Source organism: Sinocyclocheilus grahami, unplaced genomic scaffold (genome assembly GCF_001515645.1).
Source record: "Sinocyclocheilus grahami isolate Dianchi unplaced genomic scaffold, SAMN03320097.WGS_v1.1 scaffold680.1, whole genome shotgun sequence".
NCBI lineage: Eukaryota > Metazoa > Chordata > Actinopteri > Cypriniformes > Cyprinidae > Sinocyclocheilus > Sinocyclocheilus grahami.
In genome coordinates this window covers 438374-451171 of record NW_015505859.1, presented here as the reverse complement: position 1 = coordinate 451171, position 12798 = coordinate 438374, and the positions used below count along the sequence as shown (strand labels likewise).

The window sequence follows — 12798 nt, the reverse complement described above, 5'->3', positions numbered from 1 at the left end:
AACCCCGACTGGATTCGTCTGAAAGAAGAAAGTCATATACACCTAGGATGCCTCGGGGGTGAGTAAAACACAGCCTAATTTTCATGTTTGGGTGAACTAACTCTTTAAATCTTAAAATAAAATGTTAGGGTTAACAACAAAATGCAGCGATTTATATATATATATATATATATTTTCAAAGCTTCTATGTACTGTCAAAAAAACCTTCGTTATTGTTTATTTAATTCTAACAAATAAGTTTATTTAATTCTAACAAATAAGTTCTTGTTAAAAACGAACTAAAATTTAAAATATTTTGCTTATAATTTCTGCACAGGAGAGACTTGGTGTTGTTTCCAAACAAAAGGAAATATATCGGTATCGGCCAAAATTAGTTGAAAAATATCGGATATCGGCAAAAATCCAATTTCGTGCATCACTACTATTTAAACCCCGCCCCTATCTTAACATCGATTGCAAGTTCATATTCAGATATGCTTTTGTCCAATCAACATTCAGTGGATAGAACCAGGCCCCACCCCATTATTGTCTTTTTCAATAATCCGTTTCACATGGATGTACGTGACAATATGGAAGAAAATGTATGCCACTGTCTCCTAACTAGGTTGCAGTGTGATAAAGCAGTAAGTGATAAATCCCTCCATGTTAATCAGTGAACTTGTCCTAATCAGCTACGAACACAAGATATTTTTTTTGTGTGTGTGTTGTGCTGTGTATCTCCTCCCACAGTAAAATCAAATTTTTCTAAAATCCCACAACTGTATATTAAACTGTAAAACTAAAAGTATGTTCTGATTGGTTGTGATTTTGATACTTCATGCTGCATTTTCACTTTCAGTGAGCGCAGACTAAATGACTTAATGAATAGCAGATGAAGTACTGTCACATCAAAGCATGTCATAGTCCAGTAATATTCCACTACTGTTATTGCACATTTAGACAAACCCTTAACCCGAAGTATTATTCCCAAGATTAACTAATTGAGAAAACTCCTTTATTTGCAAAGATGTACAGTACATTAAGGTCATGTTCATTTTATTATTTTTGATTCTTATTCTGTGTCCTCCAGATCCAGGCATTACAAGAGCAAATCCAGCACCTCTCTGAGCAGAACAGGAAACAAGCTGAAGAACTAGAACTCTGGAAGTTCTCGGAAGAAACAGTGGGCAACAACTCACCCTCCATCGTGCTAAAAGAGTTCGAGCTGTACCTCCCCTGCAGTCCAAGAAAGCTGCACACGCAGTCCCAAATGACAAGGTAATGTCCCGTGACTGGCATTAGTTGACGATAAATATGCGATAAGCGACATAGTAATGTAAACAGTGTTTGTTCATAATAATTATAAAGGCAGTGTTGAGGTACTTTCTGTGAATCATGGGTATGTTGATCCTGAGATGGGATAAGTTAAACATAGGTTCAGTGAATGAGGGATGTTTATGTAGGACCCTTAATGCAAGACCCTTCAGTCTGTGCTCTGTCTGCTGTAGAACCAAGATGCACCAGTGCACTGTCAGAGATGTGACACATCAGTCCGGATTAGCCGACATGAATGACCAGACCAACTTAGGGGAGCATGTGTCACCTGAAACTCAAATGACACACGATGTGAGCGAATCTCAAGGACCTGTTGAGGTAAATAATATTGCATAATGCGTGTCATTATTTACATATGGAACTATTGAACTGTTGACTGGAACTGTACTTTTAAAGAATAGATTTCCACAAATGTAAATTGTGATCGTTACTTTCCCTCATGCCACTCCAGACCTGTATACATTTTTATACAGTGAAAATGATTAGGGAAAATGACAACAAAATTGCATTAACTCCCCATTCATTTTAATTGTATGGAAAATGACTGCATGAACATTCTGCTTAACATCATCTTTTGTGAATATAGACTGAATAAAGATGTAGTCTAGGGCTGTATGATTAATCAAAATAAAACCATAAGAGCTCTCTGAGGTTTTCAGACAAAAACATATAAAATTGATAGATTAACGTTTGCAAATTAGGAAATTAAAGAGGTCATAACTGCCTTTTTTATTATTTTGTACTGTTCTCTGAGGGCCACTTACAATGTTATCAAGATTTTTACATAAAAAAAAGATCATAATTTCGAAGTAATAGGCTATTTTCTGTCTTGAACTGTTGACTGGAACTGTACTTTTAAAGAATAGATTTCCACAAATGTAAATTGTGATCGTTACTTTCCCTCATGCCACTCCAGACCTGTATACATTTTTATACAGTGAAAATGATTAGGGAAAATGACAACAAAATTGCATTAACTCCCCATTCATTTTAATTGTATGGAAAATGACTGCATGAACATTCTGCTTAACATCATCTTTTGTGAATATAGACTGAATAAAGATGTAGTCTAGGGCTGTATGATTAATCAAAATAAAACCATAAGAGCTCTCTGAGGTTTTCAGACAAAAACATATAAAATTGATAGATTAACGTTTGCAAATTAGGAAATTAAAGAGGTCATAACTGCCTTTTTTATTATTTTGTACTGTTCTCTGAGGGCCACTTACAATGTTATCAAGATTTTTACATAAAAAAAGATCATAATTTCGAAGTAATAGGCTATTTTCTGTCTTGTTTTTAACCCCCCTCATCAGAACACTCTATTTGAATAGGCGTGGGGGATTGTTGACTCGCAAGTAAACACCCACTGACATGATTGGCTAACAGTTGTGTATGTTTGACAGCCTACATCCTTCACAGATGGATGCTGCTGTGATTTATGTTAAAAAAACGCATAAATACTCGGTACATATCAAAGAAATGTAATAATAACCATGTAATAAAAACAGTTACTCACACTTGTGTGGTGTGACATTACCGTCGGACCCAATATATTCGGAACACCATCATCTTTAGTTTCAATCTTTCTGAAAATCCTCCATTGAATTGTGCCTTGTTTGTAAACAAATCCGCAGTAAAATGAGGTGAACAAAGACCAAGTTCTTACTGATGTGGTCTGGAACTTCATTAAAAATAAAGTTCATCCACTCTTTCCTAATGTTGGGATCAGAAGGAAGGCAATGCAAAGACTGTGTTTTTCCACAACTTGGCACTGCACAGCATGTTGTTGTCTTCGGAGCATCTTTATTGTTTGATTTCTGCATAGTCCTGTGTTTGCCTCTCGTTATATACACTACATGCGTGAATCGGTGGGCGGGGCTAAACAGTCAGTGATGTAAAAGCAGGCATTGATCTTCTGCGGAGGCGGTGTTTAGCCACACTATTACGTCATAAACTGGCACATTCAACAACCTGTCGTTTTGGCAGATTTGTTTCAATATAAGCTGTTTTTAGGTTAACAAGAATGTTTTGAGTTCTGAAACTTACAGGATGTTTTTCTAATATGTCAAAAGATCAAGACCGTTTTGATTTCTCAGTTCATGACCCCTTTAAGACAGCCATAAATATTAGTATTGATGTCACAGTACTATGAAATAAAATCATAATTTTTTTTTATTGCATTTCAAATGGAAATTTTTATCTGAAAAATCACTATAGGATTTCTTTTCCCCCAAAATTGTGCAGCTCTAATATAGTCATAATAAGAATTTGGTAAATGATGACACACCTTTCTTTTTGTCTGCAATAAAATGCCATTCACAGACCTATTCATTTAATTGTTTTCAGGATCTTACAACTGGAAATGAGAATGTAATGACCAAAGAACATGCTGAACACAGATGTGAAAGCAGCTCTTTTATCTACAAAAGCCACAAAAGTCCTCCTGTCTGGGTCTCAGATATAATGAGTAGTAATACTAAAGACAAGCTGTCACCTCCACAGACCAAACCAACAGATTACAGTAATTCAGATTCTCAGCCGATTGCCTCAGTGTCTCCCGAGGATCAGACCAAGGTAGCAGATGCTAGTGCGGACAGCCAGAAAGATGCCTTAATCAGTGTTTACATCACAACCAAATATCAGACCGAGGTAATCAAGTCAAATCCATTCACAGAGTCCTATGGGACTACAGACTCCCAGAATTCTGATGTGTTATGCACTGAGCATAATGAGATTGAAACCATGGAAACTGTTGATTTGGATAAACAAGGACATTGTCATGGAGAAACAACAGATGAAAATAACAAACATGTGGAAAAACCAATCAAGAATGAATCTGCACAGTGTCAAATGATAGAGGTCAGGAAGGTCAGAACAGAGGTGAAGAGTGTGTCCACTCAGACAGAGGAGAGCCGAGAGCTCATTTTGGGGGACAAACAGCCACCCGTCCATGCCTGCACCCAAAAAGATGGAGATCAGCTGGAGACGGTGCAAGGTAAAGGCGATAAAGGGCCTGCAGACTCGCCGCCCCTCTCTCTGACCCCACAGTCTGTTACAAACCAACTGCTGTTATCCAGCATGTTCCCCATGAATAACCCAGCTCAGCTTGCTGAACGCATCCGGCAAAACCGCAGCCGCATGTCTGCCGCTTACGACGAGACCGAATACGAACCATATGGCCTGCCAGAGGTTGTTATGAAAGGTTAGATACTACTTTAAAAACCAGAGTAGTGCAAACATTCTTCAAAATGAAAATTTGCTCAAAATGTACTCCCCTTCAGGCCATCCGAGATGAGTTAGTTTCTTAATCGAAAGAGATTTGGAGAAATGTTGCATTAAATTTAGCTGGCAGCAACAGTTTGAAGTTAAAAATGCCTTGTGATGGATTTGTTTCTTACAAACACAGCTTTCCACTTCACAAGACGTAAATTGATGGACTGGAGTCATGTGGATTATTGTGATGTCTTTATCAGCTTGTTTGGACTCTCATTCTGGCGGCACCCATTCGCTGCAGAGGATCCATTGGTGATCAAGTGATGTAATGCTAAACTTCTCCAAATTTGTTCAGATGAAGAAACACTCATCTACATCTTGAATGGCCTGAGGGCGAGTCAATTTTCAGCAAATTTAAATTTTTGGGTGAACTATTCCTTTAATGGGCTTTTTATCTCCTGAAGGATTTGCTGACATTCCCAGTGGGCCCGCTTGTCCATACGTCCTGCGTAGGGGGCTTCTGGGAACTGATGCAATGCCCCTCCCACGCAGAGAAGCCACGCCCCAGGAGGAAGATGATGACATCGAGCCATAATACTCATACACACCTGATATCTCCCATAGGTAATTACTACGCATGCTTTGCAATACTTGTTTGTAATGCATTAAGAGAAGCATTTCCACTGGTTATTCTAATATAACTCATTTCAGATCAGCATAATCTGTGTTTGTTCTCAGGTTTCCATGCTGAAGGAATTTCACTGCCTCTTTAATCCTAATGTACGTGTCAAGGGTGTCTTCTGCTCACCATGACACTTGAGAGGATCTGAGCGCTGCCTGTGTTATGTGATGTAGAATTTAAAGACATTGAAGTTTTGTGATCTTTTTTTCCCTGATAGTTCTCATAGCTGAAAAGCAATGCCTTATTGTGCATATTAAAGTCGTGTAGTTTTGAGTGTTGGAGCCTTTTATAATTTAGCTTTGAAATACCAATGTAACATATTTTTGTTTGCGTAGAGGTGTTGTTAGCCCCTTTTTTATGAGACTTGAATTTTGTGAATAGTCTTTTTATTTATTGGTAGACACGTCCTGAAGACTTGCCTTTATGCACTACTGCAAGAGAGAGAGAGTGTGAGTGTGTGGTATGACTCAGATCAACCTGAGCCTGTTTCCGATCCTTATATGGCGATTCACTGTCAGGCTGTTTCTTTCTCTCTCTCTGTCATCTAACAGCTTTATAATCCACAGTGGAGTATTTATATCATTGTCCGTTTGTAATGAAGCATTTGAGAAACTTGGATACGTTTTTGATTAGATTAATCTATTTATTTGATTCACTGTCATCTGTGTATTTGTGTATACTTTTGCTTGAATGTGTTTCTTCTAAATGTCAAATGGTTTGTAGGATTTTCAGTTTGGAATATTTACATTTATTAAACGTAAATGAAATCCAAATATGCATGTGTTGTTGTGGTTGTTTTTTTTTTTTTTTTCCATTGTAGAAATCTGTACCAGCAAAATTTGGAGTTTACTTCGTTACAATTTGAAGATACTTCATTTTAATTGGTCAGTCACAGCATTCTGTTAAATATTTTTTGTATAATATCTGATCAACTGTATGATTGACTACCATTTCCTACAAAGCTGGGCATGTTTCAATTGTCTCATACACACTCTATTCTCGTATTTAAATCATATTAGCTCATATCAATATTTCATATCCTTATATTGATTTGTTTGGTAATTAGCCATGCAATACAGTCAGCCAGTCATTATTGCAAATGACACTCAAATTAATTCAACTTTGCTTTACTATTCATTATTTTCCATTACATAGTGCTCACATCCTAATGTCATTTTATTCCTTTGTGAGTTTTTCTTTCTTTTTTTACATAATTTATTTGTGGATCTTTATTTAATTTCCATTTTATTTGTGAATTTGAAATTGCATTTACACCATAATTTTGTGACAAATGTTTCATCAAATTTGTCAGATTCATGTGCAGCAGATCTATGCAGCCTTTCTAAACCTAGTGGATTCAGCGCTTAGTTAAGGGAAAGCGAATGTTATCCAAACCTTGATCAGTCATTTAGAGAGTGCAGTGTACAACACTTCAGCTCTGTATTTTTAAAGACACTCCATTTGTGTCTTTTGGCTGAACAGGTTGTTCGACAGTGGATGCTTTCCTCTGGTTCACAACACTTCTACTCGTCTGTAAGAAATGTACTGCTGGCATAATGTCATTACACAAACCTTCGGTCACAAGTAATTTCCACAGTTAAAGTACAACCTGTTTTGCAGAATAGTGTAATAGATTAAGATAGCCCATGAATACGGTGTTATGCAGTTGTGTTTTCAAAAGCCAAATGTTAGTCATTGTTGGAGCAGAAATCAAAGGCATGTCTAGGAATGTGATATCACATATCAGAGCTTTTAAAGGATTTAAAGGCCATTTTGGTCTTTGCATCAGCTCGGTCAGGGTTCTGTTTATTCTCTCCTGAGTTTTGGCTGGTTCCAGAGGGCCCACTGCGGTCCTTACAGTGAATGTTTTGAATTCTGAGCTCTAATGTTTGACGGTGATTTAGCATTGCACTTCTGTCCACAGATGACAGACGTCCAGTCCATTTAGAGCATGGTCATTACCATAGCTGACGTCACTATTTTAGGTATGAAGGTCGTGCTATATTGTAATGTGAATATATATATATATTAGTATACACACACATACAAAAATGCACAGCCTTGAGAGCCTTATTGCTTTTATAAAATTAAAGCAATTTATGTCCTAATTTATACTGTACATATTTCCATTAAAACAGTATTTTATTGAGCTAAGAGAAGTCGGGGAGGTGTATTTCATTTTTACAAATAAAAACTAGGCTGTACAATCCATTCAGTAGGTTAGGTGCAATTTTGTGTTTAATGAAATTGCTTAAATTCTAATTAATATGCGTGTAATTAGTATTTTATCTAGTCAGTGTTTCATAAAAGCAACACTACTGAAGAACTGTTTACTGTTGAACTATTTACGATATAGCACGGCTTCTCGACTCGAAACCTATAGACCTTAGGCGCCAGTGAAACAATTGCGCAGCCATCTTTAGAAATGTGTTTCTGAACTTCCGTTTTGCGGTAGCATTGCTGAAGTGGATTGACTTATTTTAGAGTTAACAAAAGTTATCAGGTGCATTGTAACCCTTACGAAGAAAGACAGAAATAGTATTTTCTTGTAAGACATACTCCAATAATCTTTGTTTTATTTACAGCTTTGAAGAATAATTCTTTACAGTGTAAATAACCAATAATTGTCTTGGTAAAGCTATTAAAAATTCAAATAAAGTTAAATAAAGTATAAGTGTTAGATGAAAAACTTAAAAATAGAAATGTCTTGGTAAGTAACTGAAATAAAATACGTTTAAGTTGAAATACTAACTAAAATGACAAAAAAAAGACAATTAAAAATAAATAAAAAAGCTAAATAGAAATATTAAACAACAACAAAAATTAATAAAATGACAAAAGCACATAAAATTACTAAAACTTAAAAAAAATATATATATATATATATATTTAAATAAACCTGAAAATATAAAACTGATAACTGAAAATATAAAATAAAAATATAAAATAAATACTACAATTGTATTCAAATACTATAGTAAATTTTAGTTTTACGAATTTGATGTTTTCTGCATTTTATTAATTGTGTTGTTGTTTTAAATATTTCTAACTATTTATATTTTATTTTAGTTATTACTTTATTTCAATTACTTACTAAGAGAACATTTCTAATTTAAATTTTTTTTATATTTAAGTTAGTTTTTTAATATTTAATTTTATTTGAGCTTTATTTTAATTAACATTTAAATTTGTAAAAATGTGTAATAGTTTTAGCTAACAATAACAACAGGTATTTTATATTATAAAAATAAAAATGTTCTCTGTGTGTGTAGATATTCGTATATGTACACTGGGGCATCATCGATAAATTGATCAAATTGATCAAATATAATCTTTTCACTTCAGAAAGTGGTTGATGCCATTGAAGCAGGTGTGGATGCCAGAAGCACATCAAATTATACCAGCAGATGGGATCCATCCAATGCTTTCTTCTTCTGTGGTACTATCATAACCACTATCGGTGAGATAAACACATTTTTCACTTTAGAATATCACCATCTTAGGCGCTTGACTTCACATGTTCTCCTCTTCTTCAGGCTTTGGAAACATCTCGCCCAAAACAAAAGGTGGTCAGTTGTTCTGTATATTTTATGCTCTGGTGGGGATCCCCATGTTTGGGATACTGTTAGCAGGGGTTGGAGACCACCTGGGCACCCTTCTGAGGAGAGCGGTGGCAAAGATAGAGACTCTGTTCTTGGTAAGTGACTTCTCAATATTCAGACCATTAGATTAGATTAATAACGTGGATGAAGAAATAAAACAGTAAGTGATGGCATTTTGTATTAACAACTGGTATTGTTAATACAACTTGTATTAACAAGCATTTGCAGGATGAACTTTTGACACAGAATATCTGTCTTTGTATTACAAAACATTTCATAGTAATGTAGTAATAAAAAGTGCTAAATCTTCTTAAGGCTGTTCTAAAGACAGTAATGTGAGCTCCATCTTGAAACAGGATCTTTAAAAATAACTGTTTAAAGGACATGACAAGTGCTGAACTCCCATTGAGCCAGTTGCTACGGAAATAGTGTGCCGACTTATGGCAAGACACCCCAGGTGAATATAATTTAAAAAAATAATAAAACTTATATCATCATACTTCCCCAGATGATTGATTACATTAGGAATTGCAAAAAAAAATTATATTAAAACATTTCTGAAATTTTATGTAAATTAGGCATTATCTAATTAAATTTCTGTCATGACAACTCTCGGAGGGATTGGCATGGTAATGTACATGACAATGTTAATGTATTTGGTCTTGGCGGAATAGATCTGTTACGCTGCTGCTGCTGCGACAGAGCAAGTACCGAGACTTGCTACTGCCAATACATCCACAACATGCTGCTGTGAGCATGTAAGAAATATTGCTGCTGCAAATATAACATACATGAAATAACCCCCATATAGCATACATGAATCACCTCGTAGCAGATCTATACAGGTGGAGCTGGGGAAGGTGGAGGGTTTCTGAAGCAAGCTGCAACTGCTACAGCAAGCACTAGTCATATATTTGAATGTTGAGCAGCGAGCTCATTGGCCACTGATACAGGAGAGAACCAATCAGCTGTGCCATGTGATAATGATGTCATTTATTCATAGATTTATTTTAATATCTCACAATAATCTTGCAAATAACGCAGTCTGAATTTTGAGATAAAAAGTTTTCTCAAAGTTTTTACTTTTTTTAATTTTTATTCTGTGGTGGAAACAAGTTTCCACAGAAAATAATCAATCGATCAAAAAAAAAAAATCTATGTTTTTCACATCAGGCAAATGACATCTGAACGAACCCCTCTGTAAAAACCTTCACAATAGAGATGAGAGTAAAACTATTAAGTCTGGTGTATGTGAGTTCCCAAAATCTTAAAACTGACCAGTGCATGAAAAAAAACAATGTTATTGCCTGTAGTCTCTTGCCTTTTTATGATTATTACTGTAAACTGCATGCAGTGCAAAAAGATGGCCTTGAGTTGTTTTCCAGTGAGTTGATCAGCAATTCTTCGGCAAGAACCACCATACAATCAGAACACATTAAGCCTGCCTTTTTAGTAAAAAAAATACTTTCTTAATAAATTATCTGATAACCTCTTAAGAATTACTCGTAGGAACATTCTTATGAATTTCTTCGAATTCATCTTGAGAAATTTCTTAATTTTTTCTTATAAAAATGTTTGTGAATCCAGCCCCCGATTCCCAAGTACTAATAAGCATCAGATCATTTCCAAAATAACAAAGATAACTGTATTTTGCTGTCAGGGTATGTTGAAAATCATCTTGGTTTTCACCATGATTTTCCCCCCCTGCTGAACAGCGTAAGGGTGTGAAGCCCACCAGTGTCCGTGTCATCTCCGCTGTCTTCTCCATCCTGATTGGCTGCTTAGTCTTCATCGCCGTGCCGACCATGGTGTTTCAGGAAGTGGAGAGCTGGAGCCTGTTGGAAGCGGTGTACTTTGTCGTGATCACCCTGACCACGGTGGGCTTTGGGGACTATGTGGCAGGTGCACAGATATATGATGTCTACATACAATAATCATTACATATGATTTAGTCACTATGTCATGTGACTGTATGATAATTCTGTTAAGGAGCTCAATATTGTATTACGCCTGGAATTGCAGGATGTCTTGTGGTCATTGGATCCAGACAGCCATGAAGTTGCAGACATTTACATCATCTAATTATCTGTTTTTAAAGCCATAGACATTAACTGTAATAGAATTAATTGTAATAGCTGTAATTTTAGACCAGAGCAGGCACTTATCTCTTATCTATGAGAATCATTTGAGATGTTAGTAAGTTGTCATTTAACAGATGAAAAGTGACTTACAGCAAACCTAATAAAGGAACAGTTTAATTAACACTAAATTTAAATGTAGTCTTCCCACTGTTTTCATGTAATTTAATCAACAATCAAACTCTAAACTCAGCCTAGTGTTAGTTTTTTTATTTTAGTCATACTTGTTGTCTTTTGCAAAAATTAGCTTGAAATTTATTTAATATTTCATTAAAATTTAAGGGGGTCTGAATACTTTCCGTACCCACTGTACATTAAGTCCATTTTACATTTTACTGACTACATTATCTGTTATTTTAGTTAGTGATAAATTGATGTAATATTTTTTCTTGTAGTAACTTAGAGCATCCAATATACACTACCTATCTACACTAATATACACTAATATCTTCTGTAACAATATAAATGTCTTTATTGTAACATCTATAATATATATATATATACTGTATATATACGTATAATGTTTAGTAGATGTTACAATAAAGACATTTATATTGTTACAGAAGATATTCTATTTCAAATAAATGCTGTTCTTTTGTTCTTTCATCAACATTAAATCATCAAAGAATCCTAAAAAAAAGTGTATGACAATTTCCACAAATATATTAATCAGCCCAACTGTTTTCTAAATTGATAATAATAATCAAATCACTATATTAGAATGATTTCTGAAGGAGCATGTAATGGCTGCTGAAATTTAGCTGTACAGCACATGAATAAATTACAGTTAATATATTAAAATTGAACACAGTTATTTTAAATGTGTAAAAAAAATTCACAATGTTACTGTATTTATTTTTATTAAATAAATGCAGCCTTGTTGAGCATAAGAAACTTCAAAAAGACCGAAAACATTTGAGTGGTAGTGTATATTTTTGGTAGAGCTCAAGTTGTATTTCCTAAAAGGGGTCATATGATGCGATTAAAATTTTTCCTGACAGATAGAATGAACAATTGATTGATCCATTTCAGTTTTTCCACAGTGGACTACTATTGTGGGTATGGACAATTTAAAATAAATCTAAAAGTAAAACAAAAATCTACAATTTGTATGCAAGATTTAAAATTTTTTTTAAATTTTTTTGTGAAAGTAATTAAAGGAGTTATATGATGCGATTTAAATTTTTCCTTTCTTTTGGTGTGTTACAAACTCTTGGTGCATAAAGAAGATCTGTTAAGTTGCAAAGACTAAAGTCTCAAATCCAAGGAGATTTTCTTTTTAAAAGTTAAAGAGTCTATTGCCTACCTAAACGCCTACCTAAAACAGCTCGTTCTAACACACCCCCACGTCTATCTCACTATGTGGAAATATTAGCATAATGCCGCCCAAATGTGCACGCAAAGAAAGAAGGCCTTGGTTTCAGGAACAGCAGTAGTGTTGATGCAGCCATGTCAGGGAGACGCTGTGTGTTTCAGTGCGAAAGCAAAAGCACTTTATTTGGCCTTCCGGAAGTAGATGCAATTAGGAATCATTGGTTAAGATTTATTTACAACAGAACAGCACAACCCAGATGTTCGAATTTGTGCAACGCATTTTATGGACGACAGTTTTTTGAACCTAGAAGAGTACAAGGCTGGCTGTGCACAAAGGCTATTTCTAAAAAAAATATGAATTCCGACTTTGCTATGACAATCTGGCGCTTCTGAATCAGTGACTGTAAGTATGTTTTGTTATTAGTTTAAGTATATGCTATTGACTGTTCAAATGCGGAGTTTTGCACAGCGCAGAGTAACGCGTCGTGTGTGTGTGTGTGTGTGTGAGGGGAACAGGGTCACATCACAGGAG

General features: G+C 35.1%; 2 protein-coding genes across 2 annotated transcripts in view; both read left to right on the top strand.

Moving 5' to 3' along the window:
• The window catches only part of LOC107559264 (centromere protein F-like), a 25353-nt gene extending 19372 nt beyond the window's left edge, over positions 1-5981 (top strand). Inside the window, exons 8-12 of the mRNA XM_016243016.1 lie at positions 1070-1257; positions 1488-1632; positions 3664-4519; positions 4995-5154; positions 5269-5981. Coding sequence (XP_016098502.1) covers positions 1070-1257; positions 1488-1632; positions 3664-4519; positions 4995-5125 — 1320 coding nt within the window. The 3' untranslated portion in view covers positions 5126-5154; positions 5269-5981. The remainder of the gene's footprint in view (positions 1-1069; positions 1258-1487; positions 1633-3663; positions 4520-4994; positions 5155-5268) is intronic.
• A 2484-nt stretch (positions 5982-8465) lies between these two features.
• The window catches only part of LOC107559263 (potassium channel subfamily K member 2-like), a 10812-nt gene continuing 6479 nt past the window's right edge, over positions 8466-12798 (top strand). The window contains exons 1-4 of the mRNA XM_016243014.1: positions 8466-8474; positions 8558-8672; positions 8749-8909; positions 10530-10716. Coding sequence (XP_016098500.1) covers positions 8466-8474; positions 8558-8672; positions 8749-8909; positions 10530-10716 — 472 coding nt within the window. The remainder of the gene's footprint in view (positions 8475-8557; positions 8673-8748; positions 8910-10529; positions 10717-12798) is intronic.